Source organism: Primulina tabacum, chromosome 5 (assembly GCF_025594145.1).
Source record: "Primulina tabacum isolate GXHZ01 chromosome 5, ASM2559414v2, whole genome shotgun sequence".
Classification (NCBI taxonomy): domain Eukaryota; kingdom Viridiplantae; phylum Streptophyta; class Magnoliopsida; order Lamiales; family Gesneriaceae; genus Primulina; species Primulina tabacum.
Genome location: NC_134554.1, coordinates 9,983,148 through 10,009,239, shown reverse-complemented (window position 1 = coordinate 10,009,239; position 26,092 = coordinate 9,983,148). Strand labels below are relative to the sequence as shown.

Sequence of the window (26,092 nt, the reverse complement as noted above, 5' to 3'; positions counted from 1 at the left end):
ATTTGAGTGAAAAATATTATTTTATATATCGAAAATATTACTTTTTCATTGCAGGCTTGCATCAGATCAACACGTCTCACATATAAATATCCGTGAGACGATTGCACATGAGACTTTCTCGAAGATAAGCTGTAATTTAACAGGTGAAGTGGTCTAGTTTATAATTGTATTGACGTGTGAAAGAAAATTTAGAGGTAAGAAACAACTTAAAAGTTCCAGATAAACTAATATAGTCGAAGGATTTTAACTTAACTTTGTTATTTATTGTATTAAAACTTAAGTGGAGGAAAATAAAATGATTTCTTCAACTATGAAAAAATGATAGGCTATAAATTACAATCCATTGGCCGGTATAAATTATTTGCATGTCGAGGAGAGTTTAAAAGAGTTGTATTAATCACTCCTCTTGTCTTAAAGCGTTCATGGCATTGGATAAGTGCTGATCAACTACTTCAACTGCTTTTTATAATGAATGAATGACATTGGCTAAGGATTAAATTCATTGGACTTAGGTTTCCTTTTTTTGTTTTGGGTACAACAATGATTATAATATAGTTTTTTTTTTTTATAAGTGTGAGATGATCTCACGTATCTTTGATTTATCCGTGAGATATGTCAATCATGTTCATGTTTACATTAATAAGTAAAAATTTTGACATAAAAAATAAAAAATTTTCATTAGTGATCCAAATAAAAAACTTGTTTCACAAAGTTGATTCGTGAACTATTGTGAAAAAGCTTTTCCATTAGAATAATATTAAAGATACAACAAATATATTGAACGATATTACAACAATCATATCTTGAGATTTTGGTATTATCTGATGAGATTTTATGTTGAATCTATCATGAGATTTTGATAAATGAAATTTTTGTATTAATTTTTTTTATATCATAAAATTTATTGTAGAAATCTCTCGTTATACCGGTTGCATGACTCTTTCCACAATATAATCCCAGTAATTCTTTTATGTTCATTTCTAACTATTGCCGATACTTTAAATTAGGAATATTTTTTTTTTTTTTTGTGATAAATAGCACCACTCTCCATCCATTACTAACCACTCGATATTTATTGTCACCTAACAGAATTAAATGAATCCTAAATAATTTACCCATCTTTAAAATGCCAATGTTTCTCCCATACAATGAATTAAAGCAGGCCTATTTTAAGTTATTTTATTATTTAAATATTAAATATTTATTAAATATTTTAAAAATTATAATAAATCAGAATAATTGTTATAATATGAGTATATTGAGTATTTCAAGAATTTGATATATTTGTTATTTTAGCTCGTAATTTTTTTTAATTATCATTAGAGGAGATTTTTTTATATATATACATGGTAAAATACTTTTTTTAATAAGGGTATATTGAGTTTTTTTTTTTGAAAAAATTTGACAAACTGTGTAGTTCATGTTTTATTTTTCTTCTGTCCTAAATATATATTCCACTTTATATATTTAATAAAACATTTTACTAATAAAACATTTTACTAATATATCTCTATTTAATGTGTATAATAACATTTTACTAATATATCTCTATTTAATGTGTATAATATAATTGTATTCAATTTTCATTATTTGTGGTCTGGTGGGAAAGGGGAGAGTCTTCAAGATGTCGCACAGTTATACCTACCATATTTTTCTTATAGCTTTGTGTACATGCTTAGGGAGGTAAATAAATCAAGTTGGTTAGTATTTTTTTTAGTTGGTTTAAAAAATATTTTATTTGTATATGATATTATTGGTATCGAGTTGAATTCGAACATGTTCAAATATTTTTCACATCGAACTCGAATTCAAATTATTGTGTTCTATAATTCACGAGCTGGTTGTGAGTTTTATATTTTTATTAATATAATTATATATTAAAGAAATAACTTCGAGTCTTTTGAATATTTATTTCAAGAAATAGTTGAACCGCTCGAGAACATGTCGAAGATTTCGTGTTAAAGCTCTAAAGTCGAGGAAAGATTGTTAAACTATTCAATTTTCGAATCGAATTCGAGCTAGAATATATATAATTCGAGCCGTAAAATTTATTTTCATATTCAGATCGATTCGATTTGTCCATGACCCAGTAACCATATGCCTAACTTGCTGATACCCTTGTCCCACATCTGAAAAATGAAAAATTTAAAATGAGTTTATAATGGCTTACAATGGACTTCTATAGCAACTTGGGTTAATCATTTTCGTAAAGCGAGGACGAATACGAAGTAATTGCTATAGGAGCCCATTGGCCCATTGTGCAGTCACGCAGCCGCGGGCCCGGGCTCGGGACGTGACATAACTTGGGTCATTTCTAACACAAGGACTACCCTAAGAATCCCCACAACATCTCACCACATCCTCTAATCTCTATTTAAAGAAAGAGCACAATATAAGTATGTTTAATTATTCACTTGCAGAGAACTTGTAAATGCCAGTTTTGATTTTTACGTAATCTATAAAAGTGAATTAATACAAATATTCAATCTTTTTTTCGGGAAACTTATAAAAGTGATTACGATTGATTAGACGTGGGCGGGTGGATGGAGCCATTTATAATTATAGCAGTTGGGTCACTTTCACTTTCATTAGCTGCGCATTCACACATCACCCTTTAGACTAACTTTATATACCCTATTTTTTAAATTTATTTTTAGAAAACCTTCGATCGAAACAACCACATATGTATAATGATAATGACTTTCGAAAATGTTTATCTAGATATTTTCACCAGAGAGGAGGCGTAAATTATTCGTATCAAAAAATGATGATATGACGGTTAACATTGTTAGCGTGTCTCATGTTACGTTAGCATTATGGTAAAAAAGAATAAAATTGGAGAAAAGTGCAAATACCTAGAATTGATTGACAACATTCAAAAAACATACAAAATGAGATCAAAAATATAATTTTTCTATAAAAATTCAACTCAATAAACCTAAGTACCTTACTATCTTGTCCCTCATTTTCGTATGCAGTCTTTTGTCTTTTTCGATTCTCGGCTCAACCATAATTACGGTACAAGGAAAATAGATATCCATCGATTCCTTATAAATAATACCGTCACATTTCTTGCAGCATGCTTTCATTTTTAAGGCTTCTTTTTGCAGAGAAAACCAAAATTAAAATAAAGCCCAGAAAATGTTAAGGCTGATAACTGGAATCAGAGGGCCGAGTGGATTCGGATCAGCTTCAACTGCTGAAAATGTCACCGATGGGATCGATGCTACCAATATCACTGCTATTATCACAGGTCAGATACCAAGAAATTTCTCGGTTTAAAGCAAATTTTCAAGTTTATACGTATAATTATATGTACAGTACATGCATGCAGAAAAGTATTTAATTTATCATTTTATGAGCTTTATTTATTCTGACCTCCGGTTACGCTTTCAGTAATTTGGAATTTATGTTTTTTTTTTTAAATGACAACCGATCCTGATTAAATTTTGGGAATTTTATAAAAGTGAAACATTTAAGATATATTAATATTAATTTTCTAAGATATTGCTTAGAATGCAATAATCCTAAATATTCATGTATTGGTAATTAAATTTGTATTTGGATTGAAAAAAAGGTGTAAACGATTGAGTTCTTGTGATTTTATCCGTAGAACTAGTAGTTCATATTTTAATTTGGGAAAGAAAATCATGTCCTAAATTTTGGATATTAATTTTTTTTACTAACATTTAAATATTCACAAAAACTCAACTGAGACGATCTCATGGATCAATTTTGTGATACAGATCTTATATTTAGACCAACAAAAAAAATATTTTTATACCAAAAGTATTATTTTTTATTATAAATATAAGTAATGTTGACTAGACTCACGACTAAAGATCCGTGAGACCGTCGAGAGACCTACTCTTAAATAATTTCATCTTGCGTTGATTATGTCCATCATAAATTTAAAATGTGTTGATTATATTGTAGGTGGTGCAAGTGGGATAGGATTAGAGACTGCAAGAGTTTTAGCACTAAGAAATGCTCATGTTATCGTTGGTGCAAGGAGTATGGAGTCTGCAATTGAGGCAAAACAACTCATTCTTAAAAGGCACAAACATGCAAGAATTGATGTCCTAAAACTTGATCTTGCTTCACTCGGATCAATCAAGGACTTTGCTGATAATTTCCTAGCTCTCAATCTTCCTCTCAACATTTTAATGTAATCAGTTTTCTTCTCCGATATCGTCAAGTTTATTTTTATTATATCGCCGAGACGATAAGTGCGATTCATATCAATTACGGGTCATTTTTAATACTTAAATTATACGAGCCAAAGAGGTTTCGGTCTAGTCTCTTTTTTCTGTACATCTTTAAGTTTTCACTGTTCATTGTGCAATTTCAGAAACAATGCTGGTATCATGTTCTGTCCATATCAGCTGTCTAGTGATGGAATTGAGTTGCAATTTGCTACAAATCATATAGGTAATATTAATGTATGTTTAATTTTTTTGACTAAATAATGCATACTTATATATTAATTTCAGTGTGTAAAATAATTAATATTGGTTGTTCTCAGGTCACTTTTACTTGACTAGCCTTCTCCTTGAACGCATGAAGCAAACTGCCAAGGCTGCTGGATTCGAGGGTAGAATCGTCAATTTGTCATCGGTGGCTCATGTCTATTATTCTTACAAGGAAGGGATCATGTTTGACAAGATTAATAATATAAAAAGGTAAGCTTGTCGAGTTCTACCATTACATTATTTATCATATCATACAAACCATAAAAATAAAATTTAAAATTATTAAAAGAATTGATAAAGGAATGAAGTTAAGTTGTATTTAGATTACTGAATTTCAAATATATTTTTATTGTTTTAAAGAAGCAAGATCATGGAATTCAAATTCACATTTTGTATGTTTATATAGTATTTCATGTTAATTATTATGTATTTAAAATTTACCCAATAATGATATCATTTGAAATTCATTCTACTTTGTGTAACTAATAAACAAATAAGCAAAGTATATATTTAAAATTTGATATATTGTTTTATTATTAACAATAACACTATCATTGAAATCAATTCCAATAGATTCCAAATCCATCAATTCAAATTAAACTTAGGTAATTGATGGGAAGCAATTAAATGGGACATCCTTCATCAAAATTTTAAAATTAAATGAAATTCATAATCAAATTTTTTTGGAAATGGCAACAAGAGAATGGCCGTAGGAAGGAATCCAGTCGAAGATTGCGTGCAGATATATATATATATAATTAAAGTACAAAAATGAATTTTTTTTTATTTTTTTTCTTATCATATAATGTTAGTTACGATGCGAAGAAAGCATATGGGCAATCTAAATTAGCCAACATCCTTCATGCCAACGAGCTCTCTCGACGCTTAAAGGTACTCTTTATCTCTCAATTTCGCGATATTTTCGAAAGCTCGCCTAAGGACTGATATGCCTAAATAGGAAATATTGAGGACAAAAATCGTGTGTTTCTTAAGTTTCTCGACTTATTTTTCGGCTACGATGTTTTTATTTGCAGGCGGAGGGAACGAATATCACCGTGAACTCGGTGCATCCGGGATTGATAATGACTAATCTCTTCAAACATTCTGGTGTTTCCATGAGTATGACCTCTACAAACTCATATGTGTTTTTATATATTATATGTGCGTTGTTACATGTATATATCGATTTTTTTTTTTTTTTTCCAGAAATTTTTAGGTTCGTTTGTTGCTTTATGTGGAAGAACATCCCCCAGGTAACATATTCTTGAACAATTCCATTTTAATGTTAGCATTGACGTAATGTCATACATTTCTAACATGGATGCGTGCATTGTTGACACTTTGGCAAACATGTAATAGAAGTGAACAAAATGAAATACAAAATTTTGATTAATTATGGATCTAATATTTCTAGACTAACTCGAACACATCGACATCACTTGATAAAAAGTAGGATTTTAGTTTCATGAAAATATTGTAAAATAAATAATATTTGTTATCGTAATGCACAGGGTGCGGCCACAACGTGCTATGTTGCACTTCACCCAGGTCTGAAAGGCGTATCGGGGAAATATTTCATGGATTGCAACGAGTTCAAGCCGAACAAGTTGGCAAGAAACGAAGTTGTAGCAAAGAAGCTGTGGGATTTCAGCGAGAATTTGGTCAATGAAGCTCATTGTTAACTATCTATTTATTCGATATACACTGAAATATTATAATAAAAAAAAAACTCGTACAATTATCATCAATTTAAGAGAGTTTTCTATGGGTTTACATGATTTCCTGAAAATGGTGATGATTTATGTTTTTTTTTTTTTTTTTTAAAATGTAATGCCTCGTATTTGCTTTCTCACCTTTGTTTCCTGCCGATTTTCAGCTAATCAGAAATGTTTCTTTTGACACCAGTTGTATCAGAGAAAAAAGGCCTTCCTATGCGGTTCAGATTTACAGAAAATAGTAAGGTACTTGAGGCAAGAAAAAAGATATTCAAGCAAGTTGGAGCTATAAAATTAATTGAAAGCAAAATATAATTATGAAAGGTGACTCAATAATCAATATATTATGAAAATTGAAATTCAATTTTTTTAAAAAAGTCCACATAACTTTAATTTTCCCCTTGTCCCTCATTATATCCAATATTTTTCTATGATGAAGTGTTTATTAGCTAGAGATATAAATGAACCAGCTACCCGTTCACGAGTATTCAGAGCTCGAATCAGTAAAAAGTTCGTTTGAAATTGTTCGTTAATCTTATCAAGTCGAGCTCGAATTTAAGTATACTCGACTTGTAAGCTCGCGATCCTATTCGCGAGCTCGAGCTCGGTTTTTTTATGTGCTCGAGGCTAGTTCATTAGGCCGTAAATGTATAATATCTCAAGTATTAGAAGACAACGTGCATTGTTTCACATATATTTGATTGAGAAAGGATTAAAATATTATAAAATGATAAGAATACCCCTTAAATTATCATATCTTCTTAGGTCATTTGGCTAAGAATGATCGACGAACTCGGAAACGAGCTCGAAAACCAGCATGTTCAACGATCGGAGATCGAGGCAGACTCATAAAACATAATAAACGAGCTATTAATGAACCGAGCTCGAGCTACTAGTGAGCTTAGTAATTTCAACACGAGTCGAGCTCAAATCTCATGATAAAAGCTCGAAATGAACTCGAGCTATTAGTGAACTTAGTATTTTCAAAACGAGTCGAGCTCGAGTATCATGATAAAAGCTTGAATCGAGCTCGAGCCTATATGTATCTTGAACGAGTCGACCTCGAGTCTGATACTATTCGGCTTGGCTCGTTCACATTGCTAATGATAACTAAATTTTAATCTTTGAATTCTAAATGCATTAGATTAATTACATTAAAATGTAAGAGACCAGTATGAACTAATAGTATTGAGAGTGAGATATGAGAATAATTAGTTTAAGTGAAACGTCAAATAACTCATCGGATCCACCACTGCGTTCACGAATCCAACTAGCATTTAGCGCACAAACACATTAAAAAAATATATTTTCAAATTCAACAAGTGACCAATTCAAGCTACATTGTATTCTAGTTACAAAATCTACAAAACGTTACTCATCAAATTGGTTATACAGGAAATGAGCAAACTTGATGCCGGGCAGGTAAGGAATTCAATATTGAGCAAAAGTAGGGAGAAAATTATAGATACACAAAGTAAAACCAAGAAAGTATAGCAAAGCAAGGCCGTGCTTTGGTCCTTCTCTTAGCAATTAAGGCAGTTGAGATGATCAAGACAACCTTGATCCTCCACCACCACCTCCAATGGACCTCTCCGATCATGACCGGTAATGCCCCGCCGCCAGACACTTATCAGATAAAGGCAGCGGAGCGTTACTAGTGTGAAGGCGGTAATATACAGATGGTCAAAATTTTTGATATACTTCTTGTTTTAAAAGCTCTTAAACTTTCAAATTACCTGCCTTTTGATATTTAAAATGGACTATTGTGAACATTGTCAGGAATAGAGGAAATCAGATCGACCAAATTGTTCATCCCAACATTCATCAGATAATCCATTACAAGATAGTGAATCCGGTCAAGTAAACAAAGTGCTTTAATTTGAATTTACTTCGAAACCAAACTTAAAAGGCTATCAAAACGTAAGCCGGACTACAAGTAGAATAAGATCTACGTTTATTTAATGATCAAACAAGAATTACAAAATTTCAAAGTTCAGATTAATGGTGTCAATTATACATGAGCTCACGCTTCTGTACTGCCTCTTATAGATATGAAAAAAAACCTGCTCCGATGGCAACCAGAAGAAAGTTAAATACCACCTCTCAAAAATCATCCAGAGATGTACACTGACTACTCAGGAACTCACCGATCACCTCGAGCCCTGGTGGATGACCAAGACTGCCTCGAGGAACTACCACCACCTCCGAAGGATGGTCTCCTATCATCCTGCCACCCGTCACTTTGCTGAGGTGGATGATCGTCCATTCTGCTCCCAGTAGACCACTTATCAGCTGTTGGAGGGGCCTGGCCACCACCCTCGGCAGCCATTCTGAACCTGGGCACGTATTTACCAGTTGATGGTGCAGCATCAACAGCAACTGGGACAGCAGGTTTTGCGCCCGCCGGATGAGTTAAGGCAGGGGTCTCGGTCCTTGAGAACATGGAGGATGATTTCCTCAAGAGCTTGTCTCTCCGCTTGTTTTCTTTTTCCTCCAGCTCCAGCTCCCGCTGCCTCTGCTTTTCCGCTATTTCATCGAGCTTGGCCTTTCGCTCAGCATCCTCTTTCCTATGCCGCTCCATCTCTGCAGAATTTTAAGTGCCATGAAGGCAAGCATTGCATTATTATCTATCAAGATATACCATCTATTTCAAACTTAAGGCAACATTTGACACAAAACAAGCCTTTCGGTATGCACATGTACATATACAAAGCTTCAGCAAAGAAAGGGCATAGTTGGCGTGGCAGTTAAAAGCCTTGATAATTTATGCATTAGTAGAAGTCGTCGAGAAGTAAAAAGAAACATGGCATTGGAGAGTGGTCATAGCTAGGATTTAGAGAATTTTATTGCCGTGAAAATAGATCCAAAAGTGGAGTTTGAAAGGGAAAACTACCTTCAAGCTTCCTCGCTTCCTCCTCTTCACGCAATCTTTTTTGTTTCTCTTCTTCAGATCTCAGAAAATATATCATTTTCCTCTTAGCCTCCCTTTCCTGTTTACGTGATCTGATAATCTGATTTATCCTTTCTTGTTTCTCCTCCTTGAGTCTCTTGTACTCAGGCATCCTATGGCTAAGCACTTTTTCATGGAGTATTTGCTGTATTAGCATTGGCAAAACATTGCAGGTGAGTAAAACAACTCCAAATATGCACTCAAAGATACGAACACACAGATGTTCAAAATCCGTATTCGCAAGCTGAAAATGCTGATGTACACTTTCAAGTTTCAAACTAAAGGCAAATCCAATTTTGTCTACAGTTTATGCTATTGAAGTTTTCGTAGCACGACCTTCTCTAAGCCCTAGTGCAATATAAGAGTAAGCAACCCAAAGTTAAAACCTTCGAGTCATGTAAATTATCATTCAGATAACCTCTCGTGAGTAACACACTAAAATATAAGCCTTCTTATTGATCCAACCAATGTGATGATGTTTCTTCTCATAAACCATGACTACCGTGACAACATTGAACACCAGAAAACTATCATTCTATCACCAAAAACAATAATTTTACATAAATAACTGAAATGTGTCACCTTGTTCTCCAACAAACGCCCAAGCCTCCTCTTTTCTTCTAGGTCTCCAGTATGTCGCTGTCTGCTCATAGCAGTCTCTTGCTACATAAAATAAGTAACAAAATGATCATTTTATTAATAGAACGAATATATGCAACTAAATAAGTATCATTTTGTGGGCATTGCTACATAGTATGAAATAGGACAGAAGATACACGATCTACATGAAGTTTTAAATAAAAAACAAGGTCATTCATGCAGACCTGCTGCTCATATTTATGCATAGCTTCTTCTTCCACTAATCTCCTTTGGAACGCAGCTTCAATAAGTGGAGCTGCCTCTTCTCTTTTTGCCCTCTCCAAGTGATCCATTGTCTTGGCAAGCTTCTGTACTTTTTTCTCCGTTTCCTGCTTTTCCCTGAGTTGCTCACCATGGGCCAGGTCCATCAAAGTCTGCATGGTAATTTTTTCCTGTAAAATTACAGCTGTTAACTAAATAAACATGTAAAAAATAAGAATGAAAAAACCACACCGAAAATAAAATTTAACATACTCCCTCTAAAATTGGCTTCTTCCCTTTCTTCTTGCCACGTTTTTCAGCTTCCTGCAGCAAAGCTTGGGCCTCCTCAAGTTCACGTTCTTCTATTTCCCTTAGAATTCTTTGATTTTTCATCTGCTCGAACTCAGTGGCGAGCCTTCTCTGCTCTGCCTCTTCAGTTATTTTTTGCAACTTCTGCCTCTTTGCCTCTTCCTCGCGTTCCTGCAAAAGTCCGTAAATCAATCTAGGTAAATTACACATCTAATCTCCTTTCAACTAACAAGTACAATCTAAAAAGTGAAATATAATTCATTATCTTTTCAAAGCAAAAAAGGACAGGACAAACCATCTCCAAAAGCTGGCGTTCTTGTTCTTCTTTGCGTTTTTCGATTATTGATTTGCGTGCAAGAAGTCTTCTGTGTTCTTTTTCAATGACTTCAGCTAAATCAGAAACTCTGTCCTCCAATTTTGAGGTTGTCTTAGCGGGGGGGTAAATCATTACCCTTGCTTTGCTAAGAGATGCTGCAAAGACGGACAGGTGATCTCGTAGGCCCTCCGATTCCAGACTCTGGAGCGAAAATAACTAATTATATGACTTACAGGAGTATACGAGAAACATCATTCAATTGGTTCCACAATTACGAAGATGGAGATAAAATGGGTACAGAGAGTCCTAAATTTCCAAAATTTTATGCTCAAAGCACCAGTATAAAGGAGGTCAGCCCAAAGAGATATAATAGAATCAACAAGGTTGAGGCGATTAAAACAACTTTTATGTGAATTTATTCCACGCGACGAAACAATCAAGTGACTGATGGCCAAGATTTGCTGGTAAAATATTCAAGAATTAACAATGAAATGGTGAACTTACCTTACTACCAAAAAAAATGGCACTCTTCCGATAATCCACTTTCATTGTTAAAAAGTTATACTTGATTGAATCCACAGAAATCTTCTCAAGAGTAGAAAAATCAAAAAAAGGAATTATTGTTGACAGGTTGTCAATACTGATTGTCTGGTACAACTGTGAGACCTGGATATACACAGGGTAAAAAGACAAAAGTACAATGTCGATTACAAAAAAGTGGTGCCAGTGTTTTATAAGGAGAAGCACGGAAATTGGAAGAAAAGCACACCTGCTGCAGTAACTTCAGAGCTGCAAGTTTCTCTAGAAAAGGAACATACTGTGACAGCTGTATTTCTGGAACAGAAGAAGCAGAAGCAGTCTTACCCGCGAGCTTTGAGATTTTTGTCAACAAGGGCTGTACTTTCAGTGCCAAGTCTAAAGGGAAAAACTCGTGTTCCAAAATTTGGTAAAGATCCTTCACTTCCTGAGTTATACAGGTCATCACACCCTTGGAAACCTAAAGAAAGGACAAAAGGAAAGGTTCATAGATCACAGAAATACCCAAAATAATTGATTTGAAATCATCTAAGATTTTGACTTACCAAATCAAAAAGAAGGGAGGACCTGGAAAGCTGAAAAACAAAAAGAGAGCAATCACAAGCTCAAAAACTGCAACATAAAAACACGAGGAAGAGCCTCAGCCAAGACTTCATTTACCACTTCTTTGTTCTCAGGCTTGGATTCAACGTCAAATGAAATAAGGTTACCCACTCTCAAACTCCGTTCTTTCTCATTTTCAAGCTCGAGATGAGGTGCTCCATAGGAACGATCATATGGAGGTACTGAAAGAGCAGCTAAAACAACTGATGAAGCTATTAATTGCAAATCCTTATGAGTTAAGTTCTTGTTAAAGTTCTTCTGAAACATCAAAAGCTTAAACCATGCATAAGCATGGTAAAGATGGCTGGATGACATCCAGAATATCTCTAAAAGCTTTGAATAGTAGATAACCATCAAGGAAGCCTTAGGTTTCTTTTTCACCATGCACATCAATCCATATATATCCTCAATCGAACGAAATGCTTCCTGCGTGTCAAAAGCAAGAAAATAACTCAAATACTTTAGAAACTATGAGAACATAAAAGGTATTAATAATTAGTCACATTGCGTGAGTGGGGGCATATGAACCAAGTCACAGACTGTGAACAAACCTGCCAAAGTTCAAGTTCAGCAGCAACTTTCAGTTGCTCAAATCTAGTGTCAAGATACAACTGCAAGCTTTCTGGAACAGCAAGGTCAGGCCTATCCCTCTGGTCTCTATACTTGTTAAGGTTTGAAAGATGATTCCGAATAATTTCAGACAACCTCCGAAATTCTGTAGTTCTTTTGTATTGCTTACAGAATTGAAAGGCTCGGTGAGCAGTCATCTGTAAAGAGCAAACACAAGTCCAAGGAATTTTTTAGTCACTGACAAAGTTTCACACAAATATTCCGAATTCCGAAAGTGTACAACACAACAAAATTAAAGTAGCATGGAGAATGGTGGAAAACTGAAAAATAATAAGGTAGACAATTGTATCAGCACCAGGGTATCTGATAACTTCAGCATTCAGTATCCACATTGATACTTACCAAGCGCAATATACATATTCTTTACAGTATGTTCGATCTATAGATAAACCTTTGGGAAGGAGATCATTGAGGTGCCTATAGCTACCAAAAAATCAGAAACATAAACATATCTAGTGTCCTGCAGATTTTAAACCAAACTGAAATGGTAGTACACCATCGATTTGCTACACTAACATTCAATTAATCATTAAGGAGTGAAGAAGGTTCAGACTTCAGAGCAACTACTCCAGGACTGTCAACGTGATAGAAGATAACAAAAAAATACATTTATATGTCAGAAGCGGGAATTACTGAATCAGAATGAATACAAATAGGAGAAAAACTCACCGCGTACAGGGACTCCAATCTTGAGTTGTTTCGTAAAATTTCCAACACCGTTCTGTATGTCTCCCATAAAAACTTGAACCATGGTGTTACAAGTTCACGATCAGATCTGTCTTTTCCTTTCTCACCACTAACATAGCTCAAAAGAAGATCTTCAGGCCTTTTATCTGCTTCTAGGTCATCGACATCCAGAGCCTCTTCCAAGGCATGTGCTTGATTACGAGCAAGTTCGGCTTTCTCCGTGGCCATCTGCATGAAATGCTTAATCACCTCTTCCAGTGAAGTAATGTTCACTTGTTGGCAAATACCACGGTACTGAATAAGACCATCTTTGGCATACCTTCCCCTCCTCATGTCAACACATAGCTCTACGTACTTCAACATAATCTTCTCATGTGTCCTTGTCCACGCTCTGTACCTCCTTGAGGTGATAAAACTATGAAGAGCTTCGAGGGATTCTTGCTTTTGTCCAACATTGATCAACTCTGTATCAGCATTAGAGCAATGTACATGTATCAAAACTATGAATTGCGAAAATACATCGCCACGTAGCATATGACAAATGAAATTTGGATGAAGTGTTTGGGACACAGGCCATCAAAATCTCTGACTGACTCCCATGCCCGATGACATTAATTGGTATATATGCAACAAAACATAGAGGATGAGGAACAAATTAGAGGTGGGTGGTTGCTTCCTTGTGATGCCATTTGAGATGAAAAAATAGCCAATTGTGACTTCCTTGTTGTTTTAACTTATTTTCAGACAGATTATCCAAAAGAATGTAATTAGTAGTCTTTCCAAGATAGTTCAGAAAATGTTAGCGAAAAGTGATGTACTAATGTAAACAAGGAGCCTGTAGATATAAAAAAATCCAAAGCTACAGATAGATTATTCAAGTAAATTACATGCAAGAGTTAATTTATAGACCTACCTTCAGCTCGCTTCAAAGCATTCTCGGGTCTAGCAAATGTAGCCATTGAAAAAATTTGATGCAGATATTTTTTGCTGTACAAAACAGAGTATACATTCATCAACAACTTAATCGCATGAGTAGAATCAACTTCAGTAGCATGAAGCAAGGAGAACAGATTAGTTTTAAAATGATTAAAAGCAACATGAAGACAAGCTGAATGGATAATTTAAAAATGCAGCAAGGACGGAGAAGTTTTCTTCAGAGCACAATAAGAAGTATAGCGACTAGTACTAGATAAAGTAGAAAGAGGCCGTGATAACACTTTCAACCCAAGAGTTGGAAATTGAAATATCATTATAAATGTTTAGTACGAAGGAAGTTTAAAACAAAATTTGTATTTGAAGGGATTTGAAAGATTTTGACCATCAAAATAACCAATGTCCATTGTCCATTATCCCCGGAATATTTTTTCTTTCTTTTTTTGCTTGAGATCCAACTTGAGACCTCACTGTGGCAACAAAGTCAAGCTTGAGTCAAGATTTTTTCAGACCTTGAGTCAAGATTTTTTCAGACTCCTATATATGCTCGTAAATTTTCGAGTGGCTCGAAATTCAGCTCAAGCTAGTCATTTAGTGACCAAGTGTTTCAACGAAAATGTAAACTGGTGGCACCTATGGAGCTCATATTACACCATTACAAACTACTCATCACAGCATTGACTTAATTTTACAAAGTAATACACGATAAATTCCATACTTAAAATACATCGACAAAATCATTTCAAACGTTTAACGTTTTTCATCAACGCATTACATGAACCAAACATGCATAAAAAAACTTCAAAATCGTAGCCAAACAATTCCAAACCAATTGATCAAATCACCAAAAAAACTCATTCCAAACACAGCGGAAGAAAATATTTATGTAAAAAATCAGATACATGTCAAATATATATCACCAGCGATTGTAAGCGACGATGATTGACGGCAATGGCTGAGGTCGGAGAAGGAGGCGGCGCCGATGGGATTAAGATTTAGGGAGAGGTGGGGTAAAGGTAAAAGGTTTACTACGTTGGTAAGTTGATTTTGGGGTGAGCGATAGCAGGCCGCAGCCTGCTAACTAACGATGGGACTAACCTTTTAAACTTTCATTACTAATATGTGGGCTATTGGGCAAACGTAGCCGCTTTTTAGAGAAACCAGGTAGCCCGGCCCATCACAGAACAGAAGTTTTAGCTTGATAAGCCAATGAGTGGTGTGTTTAAGTTGAAAATTATGAAATACAAAACTTCTCTCAACAATACTCACGTAACTAGGTTATCTAACATCGCAAGAGAACAAAATGAAATTCATCCCCGTAGATGGATTATACTAAAGAAACAATACCACTCAAAATATATATAATGATAAGAAATTATATACATGATAAATATATATCACAAAGACTAAAAATTATAGTTTAGTTGATAGCAAAAACTTGTGTGACACGTTCTCACGGATTGTATTTTGTGAGACAAATATCTTATTTTGGTCATTCGTGAAAAAGTATTACTTTTTATGCTAAGATTATTACTTTTTATTGTGAATATCCGTAGGATTGACCCTTCTCACAGATAAAGATTTATAAGATTAATGTCTCACAAGAGACTTACTCTTAGTTGATAGAACATTTCGTTTACACGTGTGCCAAAGTTTTTCGAGAGAGTCTATCGTAGAGTAAAAGAAATTTATCTTATTGAGAAATCAAAGTCTAGCCGGAACAATAGACTTGAGTTTAATTTTTTACATAATTTCTCTCGTTTTGTTTTATTTTATTTTATGTAATTCGAAACAATTTTTTTTTTAAAAAAAAGTAAAAACCATGCAATAGGGTGCCAATCCGGACGAAGATTTTTACCTTGATATTCAATTTGATTCTATTTGGACTAAAAATCAACGACAACTCAATTTTTCCTTTACCTTGATAGTCCAACGTAGATAAAGGTTTGCTCAACTCAATACAAAATATCTGTATCATGATCTATACATGCATACATATATTGTTGGATATTACGTTGCAACATAATATGCAACGAAATACGGAAGATAAATAAATGTATCCTTTGTTATAATAAACTGTAAAATGTTATTAACAATTGCTTCTTCTTTTTTTCTTTTTGACGATTGTTATTAACAATCGCCAAACAATAATATATTGATCTTATTTCCTAATGCAAATACAATATGAAATGTTTTAAACCCACCACAATTAATATAAATTGATTAAGTCATATCACAATTTTCATTCACTCATATAATCGAGTCCAAATTCCAACATATACGTGTATATATAAATCGAGTATTCATATTTTGCTGAAAATATGATCTGAATGTTCTGAAATATGCTAAAACTATGTCGAGGAATTGCTTCACACATTAATTTAAAATATTTTTGTTCTAGGATTGATGCGTTTTATTTAGAGGAACATATTTAATTTTGGAGAATGATATGAAAAACATTTATTTCAAACGCACCAAAATATACGTACATTTGAAAGCCAGGTTACAAATTGAACAAGATCTTTTGTAGTTTTTATTAAACTAACAAGAACATAAAAAATTTCAAAAGCTGATGAATACAATGTCATGCCTAAATGAACCACTACGTTTCTATAAGTACGTCTCTTTCATATCAAAAAATTGCTCCCAAAGCGGCCAAAAGAAGACAAGAACTCGCTAGTTCGCTCTCGACCAAATTACAGATGAAGAATGCATAAACTTTAATATCAAAACATGTTGAGAGTTTTCAATCCTCTCAGATTGTTACATATCAGCTTGTATACATCGAGATACTGCTGACATACATTGCACAACAACTAAAGCCAATAAATATCATATACCAGACACACACAGATCTGATTGAAAATTAGAAAGAAAGATATCGGTAGTACATGGAGACTATGGTCACCACTATCTTGGTTTACCATATCCCACAGTTATAGACATTCAATTTAAAATGGTCTCACTGCACCAGAGCAAGTCCACTGCAGAAGCCCTATAAATTTTTACTTCGATAGACGACTCTTGATAACATCAAGATCCATTTCAGTTGGATCAGTCGCTTGTAGTTCAACTTGAATTCCATCTAGTTCCCTCTTAAATCTGTCCTTCGAGCTAGCATAAATCATCTTGCTTCTGACCCGTGAAGTGTCCGGAGACCTTACATGGCAAATGTCATCAAGCAAATAATTCAAGCGTCATAAATATAGCAATAAACTTATTTCACACAAGTGCATCAACATGACATGCTAGCATTTAGGAAATAAGCAGGTATAAATGTTGATTCATACCAAGCAATGAAGAAAATCCTGCTTTTCTGACAATTCTCAGCAGTCACATAGTCAAAATCATAAACAGCATAACGGCACTCATTGGGAGGAAGACTTGCAGTGAAGTCCTCGTAGTTTTGAGTTGGCTCACCAATCTTTTCAACAATAACTTGCTTCTGTTTCTCCTCTATCTTGAAGACAATGGAGCGATGAGTCCTTTTCGCCTTCAGTTCCAAGAACCTTAGCTTGCAATCATCATGCACAGCCATCCCAGATGCCGCATTTGCCTACAAATAAGATGACAAGAATGTCGTTCGCCCAACGTAAAATTGTAAGTGTTTGGCACGAAATAAACTGGGAATCAACCACATAGTATCATGAAAGCAAAGAACTCGACATGCCAACAAAATTTACGAAATCTACCAGGGAACCAACAGGAGGGAAAGTCTCAATTTTAATCAGTCCCACAAAGCGCCAGATAACAACACACAATGTTAGCTAAAAGCTTTTGCTGTTCTTCATAAAAATTCATTCTTCCATTTCTTTATGCCCTCCGAATATTGAGGAATTGTGCTTTGTCAATTAACCAAACAGACACGAACAAACTGGTGAAGGCATCATCTATATGGTTCTTAATATCAAATTCATCAATCATTTGCTTGTGCAAAGCAAAAAAAATTGTCCTGATCATCATCTAATGGAGTTCATAAACTACATAATTTGAAAATAACCTTGAAGCAGCTAAATCATCAATAACGACATCTATCAGATAAATCAAACTTCATCAGCGCCCTCTTAGCTAACATCCAGTGAGCGAAGTTAAATCTCACAATCGAACTCACTCCAAGCAACAGCGCACACAGAGCAGATCTTGCGTTTTTTGGTACAGTAAAACAACTTCCGATCAAGCCAGAATCTACCAAAATAGCACTCCAAACATCAAAGTAAACGGAGAAAATCAGATCAATTAATCACCAAGCAATCACTCAAAAACATTCAACAATAGCGAAATCCGAATCCATACAAGGGAGACGAAATGCTCACCATGTTGAAGTTGCTTTAGGTTGAAGCAGAGAACGTGAGAGAATTTTGTAGACGCTCCGGATGACGAACAAGGCTCTCCACTAATTCTATTTTTAGGCTCTCTTTATTGAGAGTATTTGGTAAGGTTTCACTGCGTGTAAATGTACGCTGTTAAGTCTTAAACGACGACGTCACGCTGCGTACCTTTCAAGCCAGTAAAAGCGGCTGGCTCGATACCCGGCTGTTTAGTATAATAAACTAATTGCTCCCGTCAAAACTGTTTAGACCCATCTTATTTAAGTTAAAAACTCGTGTGAGACGATCTCACGGATCATATTTTGTGAGACGAATCTCTTATTTGGATTATTCATTAAAAAATATTATTTTTTATGCTAATAGTATTATTTTTTATTATGAATATCGGTAGGGTTGACTCGTCTCGCATATAAAGATTCGTGAGAACGTCTCACAAGAGACCTACTCCTTATTTAATACATGTTCCAAGAGCATCCATCTACTTGTGAATTTTGGACATATAAGGTTGGGTGTAGTGATTGTTCGTGATTGAGATATGTGACGTTTTTGTTGTTGTATAGTTTAAAAACATCACAATTGTATTGTTATTTTTAGTTACGTTTTTTGGTAAAGTGATAAAATGTTTCAGACTATACATAAAGGTTTTGTTCCATTTCAAAAATAATGTGTATTATATTATTTTTTGAAATCTCGTTTCATAAGCAGGATATGTTTTGTACTTATGTGAAACAGTCTCACATGTTAATTTTGTGAGATGAGTTTCCAATCCGACATAACTCATGAAAACATATTATTTTTTTATGCTAAAATTATCGCTTTAGTTATAGATCGAGTTAACTCGTCTCACGATTATAGACCATAGAGAGTAATATTAGAAAATCAAAGAACATATTTAAATTTATTATGTGTTTTTATTTAACGTATACACATTAGATTTCTCATTGTTTTGATCAGTTGAGGAATTATTATGTACTTCTTAATGATTAATATTTCTGTCAAAAACTCATAGAGAAATCCATGGACATAGTTTTAAGAAGATCAGATCAGGATTGCTAGAATTTATAATTATTATAACACATATTATGTAAAGACACAAGTTTTTTTATATATTTGGACCATAATATTTTCTCTATGTATTTATACACACTTTTTGTCAGGGTACATAAGTAATTAAAATTATAATTTCGTGCATGTCATTGCAAGGAAAATTTCGATTCTATTTATAATTTTTTGAAGATTATATATATGCCAATTTTTAAAAAATCTGATTTCAAAATTCAGAATTTTTATTTGGAAAATGCTACATTTACGATGAGATGAATGTTACAAATTGTCTTATAAAATGCATTTAAAATGACAAAATTATCTTTACATTTTATTTAAAAAATTATTAAAAAATACATTTAAGATCACTCATCTTATCATACATATAACATTATTTTTACAAAGCAAAATAGCTCTTTCAAATAAAATTCAATTATAGGCTAACATGAGTTTGACTCAGCCGAGCCACGACTTTTTATAAAATAATAATTATTATTATTGTTATCTGTGCTTATATAATTTACAATAGTTTTTTCCCCGAAAATAAACTGTTGGTTAGGGTCCACTGCAGATATTCTCTCACATTCTGCTTCAACTCCACGCAATTTGACGAGGACACTTTACATATTGTTTGGTTGGCAAAAATCAATGAAATAATCCCGACAACAAAAAAATAAATAAATAATTATTTTATTCATGTCAAAAGCTGTGTATAATTTATGAACGATAAAAAGTTGTTTCCTTTTTTTATTATTATGTTTATGTTCATATGAAAGTGTGCTATATCAGTGAGTGCTTCACAAATCTCATCAGATCATTTATGGAAGTCGCCCCTCCCTAACTTATTTCGACTAGATGTTGATGCGGGGTTTGATACCAGACGCAACAAATTCAGTGTTGGAACGATAATTAGAGATTCACGAAGAGTAACAATAGGTGCCCATGCTCTTATCATATGTAATCCAGGTAGTGTCCTTGCAGCTGAAATTTTGGCTATTCGTTGTGGTATGGATCTTTGTCTACAGGCGGAAGTTTCTTCTGTTTGTATCTATTCTGACTCCAAGGAGGCGGTTCGAATAGTTCTCAACCCAGATCTGGACACTGGCCCTTTTGGGTGTCTTGGCTCTTGAAGTTAATTCTATGTTCTTAGTTAATCATTTTGTGTCGATCAAACACATGTATCGTTCGGCCAATACTATGACACACTTTCTTGCTCATAGGGCATTCAATAGCTTTTTCAATGTAATTTGGCTAGATGGAAATATTCCATCTTAGCTTTCTTGTATTGTAACTCGGGATTTACCTACTTAATGTTATGAATGTTTAATTTTCAATATATATATATATGTGTGTGTGTGTATATATATATATGTATGTATGTATGAGATTGAAATAGTGATCCTCGACTCATCTTGAATTGGTTGAGAATTATTTTAAACGAATTTGGGCCAAACTTATATTGTTTGATATTATTGTAAAAATAAATGTAAAAGATAACTAATAATATCAGGAATGACATTCTTCACTCCATTCTGTGTATTATATTATGTCAACCAAATACGTAGCGAAACCATATACAAGATTTATTTGTTCTGAGACATAGTAGATTATTTCATTTTCGATAGATCTGAAATTAAGATTATGTTTGGATTTATGGATTTCAAACACATTGATTTCAAATATATTTAAATATATTTTTATAGTTTTAGAGAAGCAAGACTATGAACTTCAAATCCAACTCTTACATGTTTTATATTGTTTAATATTAATTATGATAGATTTGAAATTCACCCAATAATCGAAGCATTTGAATTATATTCTACTTAATATAACTATTGTATAAATAATTTGGTATAAATTTAATATTTCATCAAGTACTTCATTGTCAACAATAAAAGTATTATCGAATTACATAGATTTTAAACCCATCCATCCAAATATAACCCAAAAATCACCGGGATTGATTTTGAAAATTAAAATTTAGAAGACATTCAACTGGAATCATATGCGCCCAACTTGTTGTTGAAGCCCATCAAATTATTGCCTGTTGAAGCCCAGCAAAATATTTTCGAGACCAATTCGGGATGTGCTTCGGTCTCAACTTTCTACTAGGCTTGCTCTGTATTTGTTTTTAAAAGTTTATTTATATAAAACAGACATAGCATGTGGCACCAAAAATTAGAACAAGGGGAAAAAATATATATTTGTCTGACTGATGACTGACATGATTTGTAAGATATTGTCTTAACTTTAAGATGGTTAACTTTAAGGTTTACCCATTCAATTGTCATAAAAAAAAAAATGAAATGCCGCAAGGTTTATTTGTTGGATGTAAACTTAAATCATACGAGTTTTCCTTCAAGCCAGAGATTGTACAAAATCGGAGATTCAAGAAAACGATGCTGAATTGAGCGGTTCGATCCGATATTAAAAATTATTTCTTAATATATAAAATAAACATTATTCAACACAGCATATATAACGCGGAACGTGTCAGCGTCTTAAAAGATTCAATTTTGACTGAAATTGATGACATGGTTGACCGTAAACTTTATTGTCGGTGCACTTTTTCTTCATTATTCAAACCTTTGAAATTATTGAAATAAACGCCGCCACAATTTCTACAGGTTGGTTAAACATTTTTGTCCTTTATCATGAGTTTTGGTCTTTTTATTTATTTTTTTGAATAAAACAATCATTTTTTTTAGAAATAAACAATGAATTAGTTAGTCGTCGTTGTAATTTTTTTGTTGTAGATGGATCTCATCGATTACGTTGAATTTTAAAAATTACTGTGAATTATATTTAATTTAACTTAACATAAAATAAATAATCTTTTAATTTTTTATTAATTATTACATTAAATTATATACACTAAATTTTATTTACAATTAATACATAAATACGTTGATATCAATTTAATAAAACAAAAATATAGCGATTACTCTCAGAATACTTTTAAAAATTGAACATAGAGATAAATCATAGATATGTTTTGTATTTAATGCAGAAATTACATTAATTTCAGGAAAAAAAATATATATTAAGCTGAACAAAAGCAAGAAAATGAGATCTCTGATTAATACAAATGCTAATGCAAACATTGCGACATATTTTCTGATAAATCTGATTGATACAATATCATATATATATATATATATTTATAAATATATAAAGACAGTCTAAAAGATTAATTTTATTTAATACTTTATCATAGCGGCGGACCATCAGTAGCTTATCATTTGGTAGAACGACCCAAAATGGGCATTTCTTCTGCCGGCTTTTCTGGATGCTGCAGCGACAAGTGAATGTTCCCGCCGCTGCTCCTTTCTTTCGGTGGAACCGGAGCTTGAGCGGCAGGCGGTGGTGGAGCAGTGTCTTCCAGTGGAGGGGTGGAAAGGTTTTCAGGAATAACGAACACACCCTGCGACGGCCGCCGCTGGTGGCGGTTGGCTCTCTGAGACATTTTCCGCTAGGGATAGGACTCGGAAAATGTGCGAGGAAGAAACAAGAAAAACTGAGAGGTGGCGGAATGGGATCACTAGGGGCCAATTTATATATGATTATATTGTTTAAATTTTTAATAAATGTTTCATATTTTATTTAATATTATATGTTAATAAAAAATAATAATATAATATACTCACCATGTGTTTGTTAGTATTCAAACACTTTACATAAAATAATATATTTTTTATTGCATGTTGAGAGAAAATAATAAATTTAGTCTTTTATGTATCAATTAAATTTTGTGTTTTGGTAATTTAAATAGTCAAAATTGTTTTTTATTCTTACAATTTCTTTTTTTTTCGAGTCTTGTTTCGATTTGATTGGCGTGACTTAGAAAAATATTGATATGTCATTGAAAAATAATGATGTGATATCAGAAAACTGATGATATGTCACATTCTCACAAAATAAGATTAAAAATAAACAAAAGACAGTTATATGACTAAAACATAATTCTGAAATTTTAGAAAATTTAAAAAAATAAGCCGACTTAAATAACTAAATTGAATAGTTTTCCAAATGTTAAAGAGGCAATTTCTCTAAAAAATACGTAACGTTAAATATTATTAGATGATATATGGATGGCATGACTAAAAAATTAATACGTATTTAAAATCATATTTTTAATATCAGTCAAATTAATTAAGTCAACTATAGTATAATGATATTGTTATATATTAATCAAGTCAAATGGAAGATCACGCATTCACACTGGGATTTGTAAAAGATAATTTATTCTTAATCTTAATACTCGTGTCAATAATAATTTTATTAATTATAAGCCTGGAGTATGTATTAAGGGCCAGTTTGGCAGGTAGTATAAAAGTTGGATTGATTATGAATAAGTTGTTTGCTTCAATTATTAGATTTGACATTGATTATTTCCTTGACAATTTTACTGTTTGTGGTGGAGAATAAATCCATGCTTCCAAGAATGATAGTAATTATCCGGTCACTCCCAAAAAGTTAAATCACCAAAATACCCTTGATGCTTGCCACTAAACTTCCTACGCTTTTTAACCTCCCTACCAGCCTCCTTTGGTGACCGCCCCCCTGCGCTTCCCAGCCACCTGAGAAAGTCCACCACCTGCTACAATCGACGCACCGCCAGTAACAACCCCAAATGTTATAGAACTCACTGTCCCACCATCAACAGCCGCCAACCCTCCCCCTACATTAGCCACCTTACGCGGACGGCCACGGCCTCGGCCGTTCCCGGCCATGACAGGGGAAGCAGCGTTCTTCTTAGGCCTTCCCCTGCTCCTCCCAACAATAGCCTGGACGCCACCCCCTACTTTCGGGCGACCCCGCCCGCGTTTGACCCCACCCTGTTTAGGGGGACGTCCACGGCCTCTTGGGATCCCCCCCACAACAGGCCCAAAAACCGGAGCAGCGGCAACATTCACCGACCCCAGTAGCGCAGTAGCCGCATTCTGCAACTGAGTAGTAGTATGTCGCACAGGGTTCTCATTCTTCACGGACGAACGGAAGGGAGAGGGTTTGGCGTCTGATTTTTGGGAGAACAGGCCGTAGGTTTGGGGAAGAAAAACAATATTGGAAAATAAAATAAATATTAAAATAAAGGGTATTTTGGTCTTTAGCACACTTATCATGAATTTATCTATCTTCTTAATTTCATACCACACATGATATTACATATCTCTTAAATTAACTATCTTATCATATCAAACATTTATCAATCAATTTATTAATCATTCAATTATCACGTCCTACGAACCAAACGAACCAAATATTAGAGTAGGTCTTTTGTGAGACGGTTTCACGGATTTTTATCTATGAGACGGGTCAACCCTACCGATATTCACTACAAGAAATTTCAGAATCAACAACACATATACGACTACGGTTTTAGTTGTTTTTAAGGTCAATGACAACGGTTCTGTAAAACTGTTGTCTTTGAACGTTTAAGAACCGTTGTCTATTAGTGTGTTTTTTTGGACATTCAACAACGGTTTTAGAAAATCGTTGTCGATTAGCGTGAGATTAGAATAAAACACAACGGTATTAGCGACGATTTTATTACCACCGTCGCTAATGTTAGCGACAGTTATAGATAAATTGTCGATAATTTCAAATTAGCGACGGTTTATTTTAAACCATCGCTAATGTTAGCAACAGAATCAAGTAAAATCGTCGCTAATTTGAAATTAGCGACGATTTAAATATAACCGTCGCAAATATTGGTGACGGTTCAAAGAGCACCGTCGCTAATTTTAAAAATTCAATACCACTTAAAATTCCCTCCATTTTTTTCCACCAAATTAGCGACGCTTTAACTATAACCGTCGCTACAATTAGGGACGATTGTAATACAACCGTCGCTAATTTAAAAAATTCAATCCCACCTAAAATTCCCTCCATTTTCTTCCACCACTCTCTGTAAATACTAGCAAATTCGCTACATTTTCTTCCACTTCACTTCACAACACTTAAAATTTTTCTCACTTACACGATTTTACAACTTCACAACACTTAAAATTTTTATCTCTTACACGAGATAAACCGTCGCTAAGTTTAGTGACGGTGTATCAAACCGTCTCTAAATAGCGACGGTTTATATATGCATTCCGTCGCAAATATCATTTGCGACGGTTTTTGAAAAACCGTCGCTAATTGTAGCTACGACATCGGTCTAAAACCGTTGTCTTTGAGCAAACAATTTAATAACAGTGGCTTTAACAATGGTTTTAAAATGGCTACGACAACGGTAACCGTTGTCGTATGCCATTTTTCTTGTAGTGATTCACAATAAAAAATAATACTCTTAGCATAAAAAATAATATTTTTTATGGATTACCTAAATAACATATCCGTCTTACAAAATACGATCGGTGAGACCGTCTCACACAAGCTTTTGCTTAAAATTTAAGAGAGAACTTTTAATAGTATAAATCAATTTATACTTTAATATTTTTTGTTTAGTGGATTTGTTCGATATATGATTCAAAAGTGAATAAATTTTACTAAATTATATTAAAATTCTCCATGATTTTGAATTTGCATTGAAATGTACTTTTATTAATTGAACTATTATAAACAAAGCAAAATAAATAAAAAAAACCGGACCATCACAAATATTTGGCAAGCATCAATTTCGAAAGAAAATATTTCTAATAAAGCAATGTTTCACAAGTTAATATGCATTAGATTACACCCAACATATTCAATTCGATATAAGAAAAAACTTAGCTTAAATT

At 33.6% G+C, this 26,092-nt stretch overlaps 3 protein-coding genes across 5 annotated transcripts; 1 reads left to right on the top strand and 2 right to left on the bottom strand.

Annotated features, from left to right (window-relative positions):
- Positions 1-2,980: 2,980 nt before the first annotated feature.
- On the top strand, positions 2,981-6,468 carry LOC142544726 (short-chain dehydrogenase TIC 32 B, chloroplastic-like). Of its 2 annotated transcripts, XM_075651762.1 has the most exons (9): positions 2,981-3,018; positions 3,111-3,253; positions 3,937-4,168; positions 4,352-4,431; positions 4,526-4,682; positions 5,285-5,363; positions 5,507-5,591; positions 5,679-5,725; positions 5,984-6,464. In XM_075651762.1, exons 2-9 carry the CDS (start codon positions 3,142-3,144, stop codon positions 6,152-6,154), a joined length of 963 nt encoding a protein of 320 aa, XP_075507877.1. In that variant the 5' UTR covers positions 2,981-3,018; positions 3,111-3,141; the 3' UTR covers positions 6,155-6,464. The 2 variants fall into 2 exon arrangements, with proteins under 2 accessions (XP_075507877.1, XP_075507878.1); XM_075651763.1 differs by lacking the exon at positions 2,981-3,018 and having other exon boundaries at positions 3,134-3,253; positions 5,984-6,468.
- A 1,577-nt stretch (positions 6,469-8,045) lies between these two features.
- LOC142546367 (eukaryotic translation initiation factor 3 subunit A-like) lies at positions 8,046-15,013 on the bottom strand. Of its 2 annotated transcripts, XM_075654048.1 has the most exons (14): positions 14,913-15,013; positions 13,973-14,046; positions 13,042-13,523; positions 12,294-12,509; positions 11,800-12,168; positions 11,685-11,714; positions 11,372-11,599; positions 11,107-11,268; positions 10,582-10,803; positions 10,251-10,457; positions 9,962-10,168; positions 9,720-9,800; positions 9,081-9,282; positions 8,046-8,770 (listed from the first exon to the last, which is right to left on the bottom strand). In XM_075654048.1, exons 2-14 carry the CDS (start codon positions 14,016-14,018, stop codon positions 8,331-8,333), a joined length of 2,892 nt encoding a protein of 963 aa, XP_075510163.1. In that variant the 5' UTR covers positions 14,019-14,046; positions 14,913-15,013; the 3' UTR covers positions 8,046-8,330. The 2 variants fall into 2 exon arrangements, with proteins under 2 accessions (XP_075510163.1, XP_075510164.1); XM_075654049.1 differs by lacking the exons at positions 13,973-14,046; positions 14,913-15,013 and having other exon boundaries at positions 13,042-13,287; positions 13,379-13,523.
- A 1,682-nt stretch (positions 15,014-16,695) lies between these two features.
- Positions 16,696-18,499, bottom strand: LOC142546366 (actin-depolymerizing factor 1). Its single transcript, XM_075654047.1, has 3 exons — positions 18,306-18,499; positions 17,283-17,548; positions 16,696-17,151 (listed from the first exon to the last, which is right to left on the bottom strand). The coding sequence occupies exons 1-3, from the start codon at positions 18,306-18,308 to the stop codon at positions 16,998-17,000; spliced, it is 423 nt and encodes a 140-aa protein (XP_075510162.1). The 5' UTR covers positions 18,309-18,499; the 3' UTR covers positions 16,696-16,997.
- Positions 18,500-26,092: the final 7,593 nt, after the last annotated feature.

Coding starts and splice junctions, on each gene's coding strand:
- LOC142546367 (XM_075654048.1), bottom strand. CDS start 14,018: ATGGCTACATTTGCTAGACCCGAGAATGCTTTGAAGCGAGCTGAAG. Junction 11,269..11,371: donor CTCTGAAGTTACTGCAGCAG/GTGTGCTTTTCT, acceptor GTGTATATCCAG/GTCTCACAGTTGTACCAGAC. Junction 9,801..9,961: donor TGCATAAATATGAGCAGCAG/GTCTGCATGAAT, acceptor TATTTTATGTAG/CAAGAGACTGCTATGAGCAG.
- LOC142546366 (XM_075654047.1), bottom strand. Junction 17,152..17,282: donor AGGATTTTCTTCATTGCTTG/GTATGAATCAAC, acceptor TTGCCATGTAAG/GTCTCCGGACACTTCACGGG.
- LOC142544726 (XM_075651763.1), top strand. CDS start 3,142: ATGTTAAGGCTGATAACTGGAATCAGAGGGCCGAGTGGATTCGGATCA. Junction 4,432..4,525: donor ATTTGCTACAAATCATATAG/GTAATATTAATG, acceptor GGTTGTTCTCAG/GTCACTTTTACTTGACTAGC. Junction 4,683..5,284: donor AAGATTAATAATATAAAAAG/GTAAGCTTGTCG, acceptor ATATAATGTTAG/TTACGATGCGAAGAAAGCAT.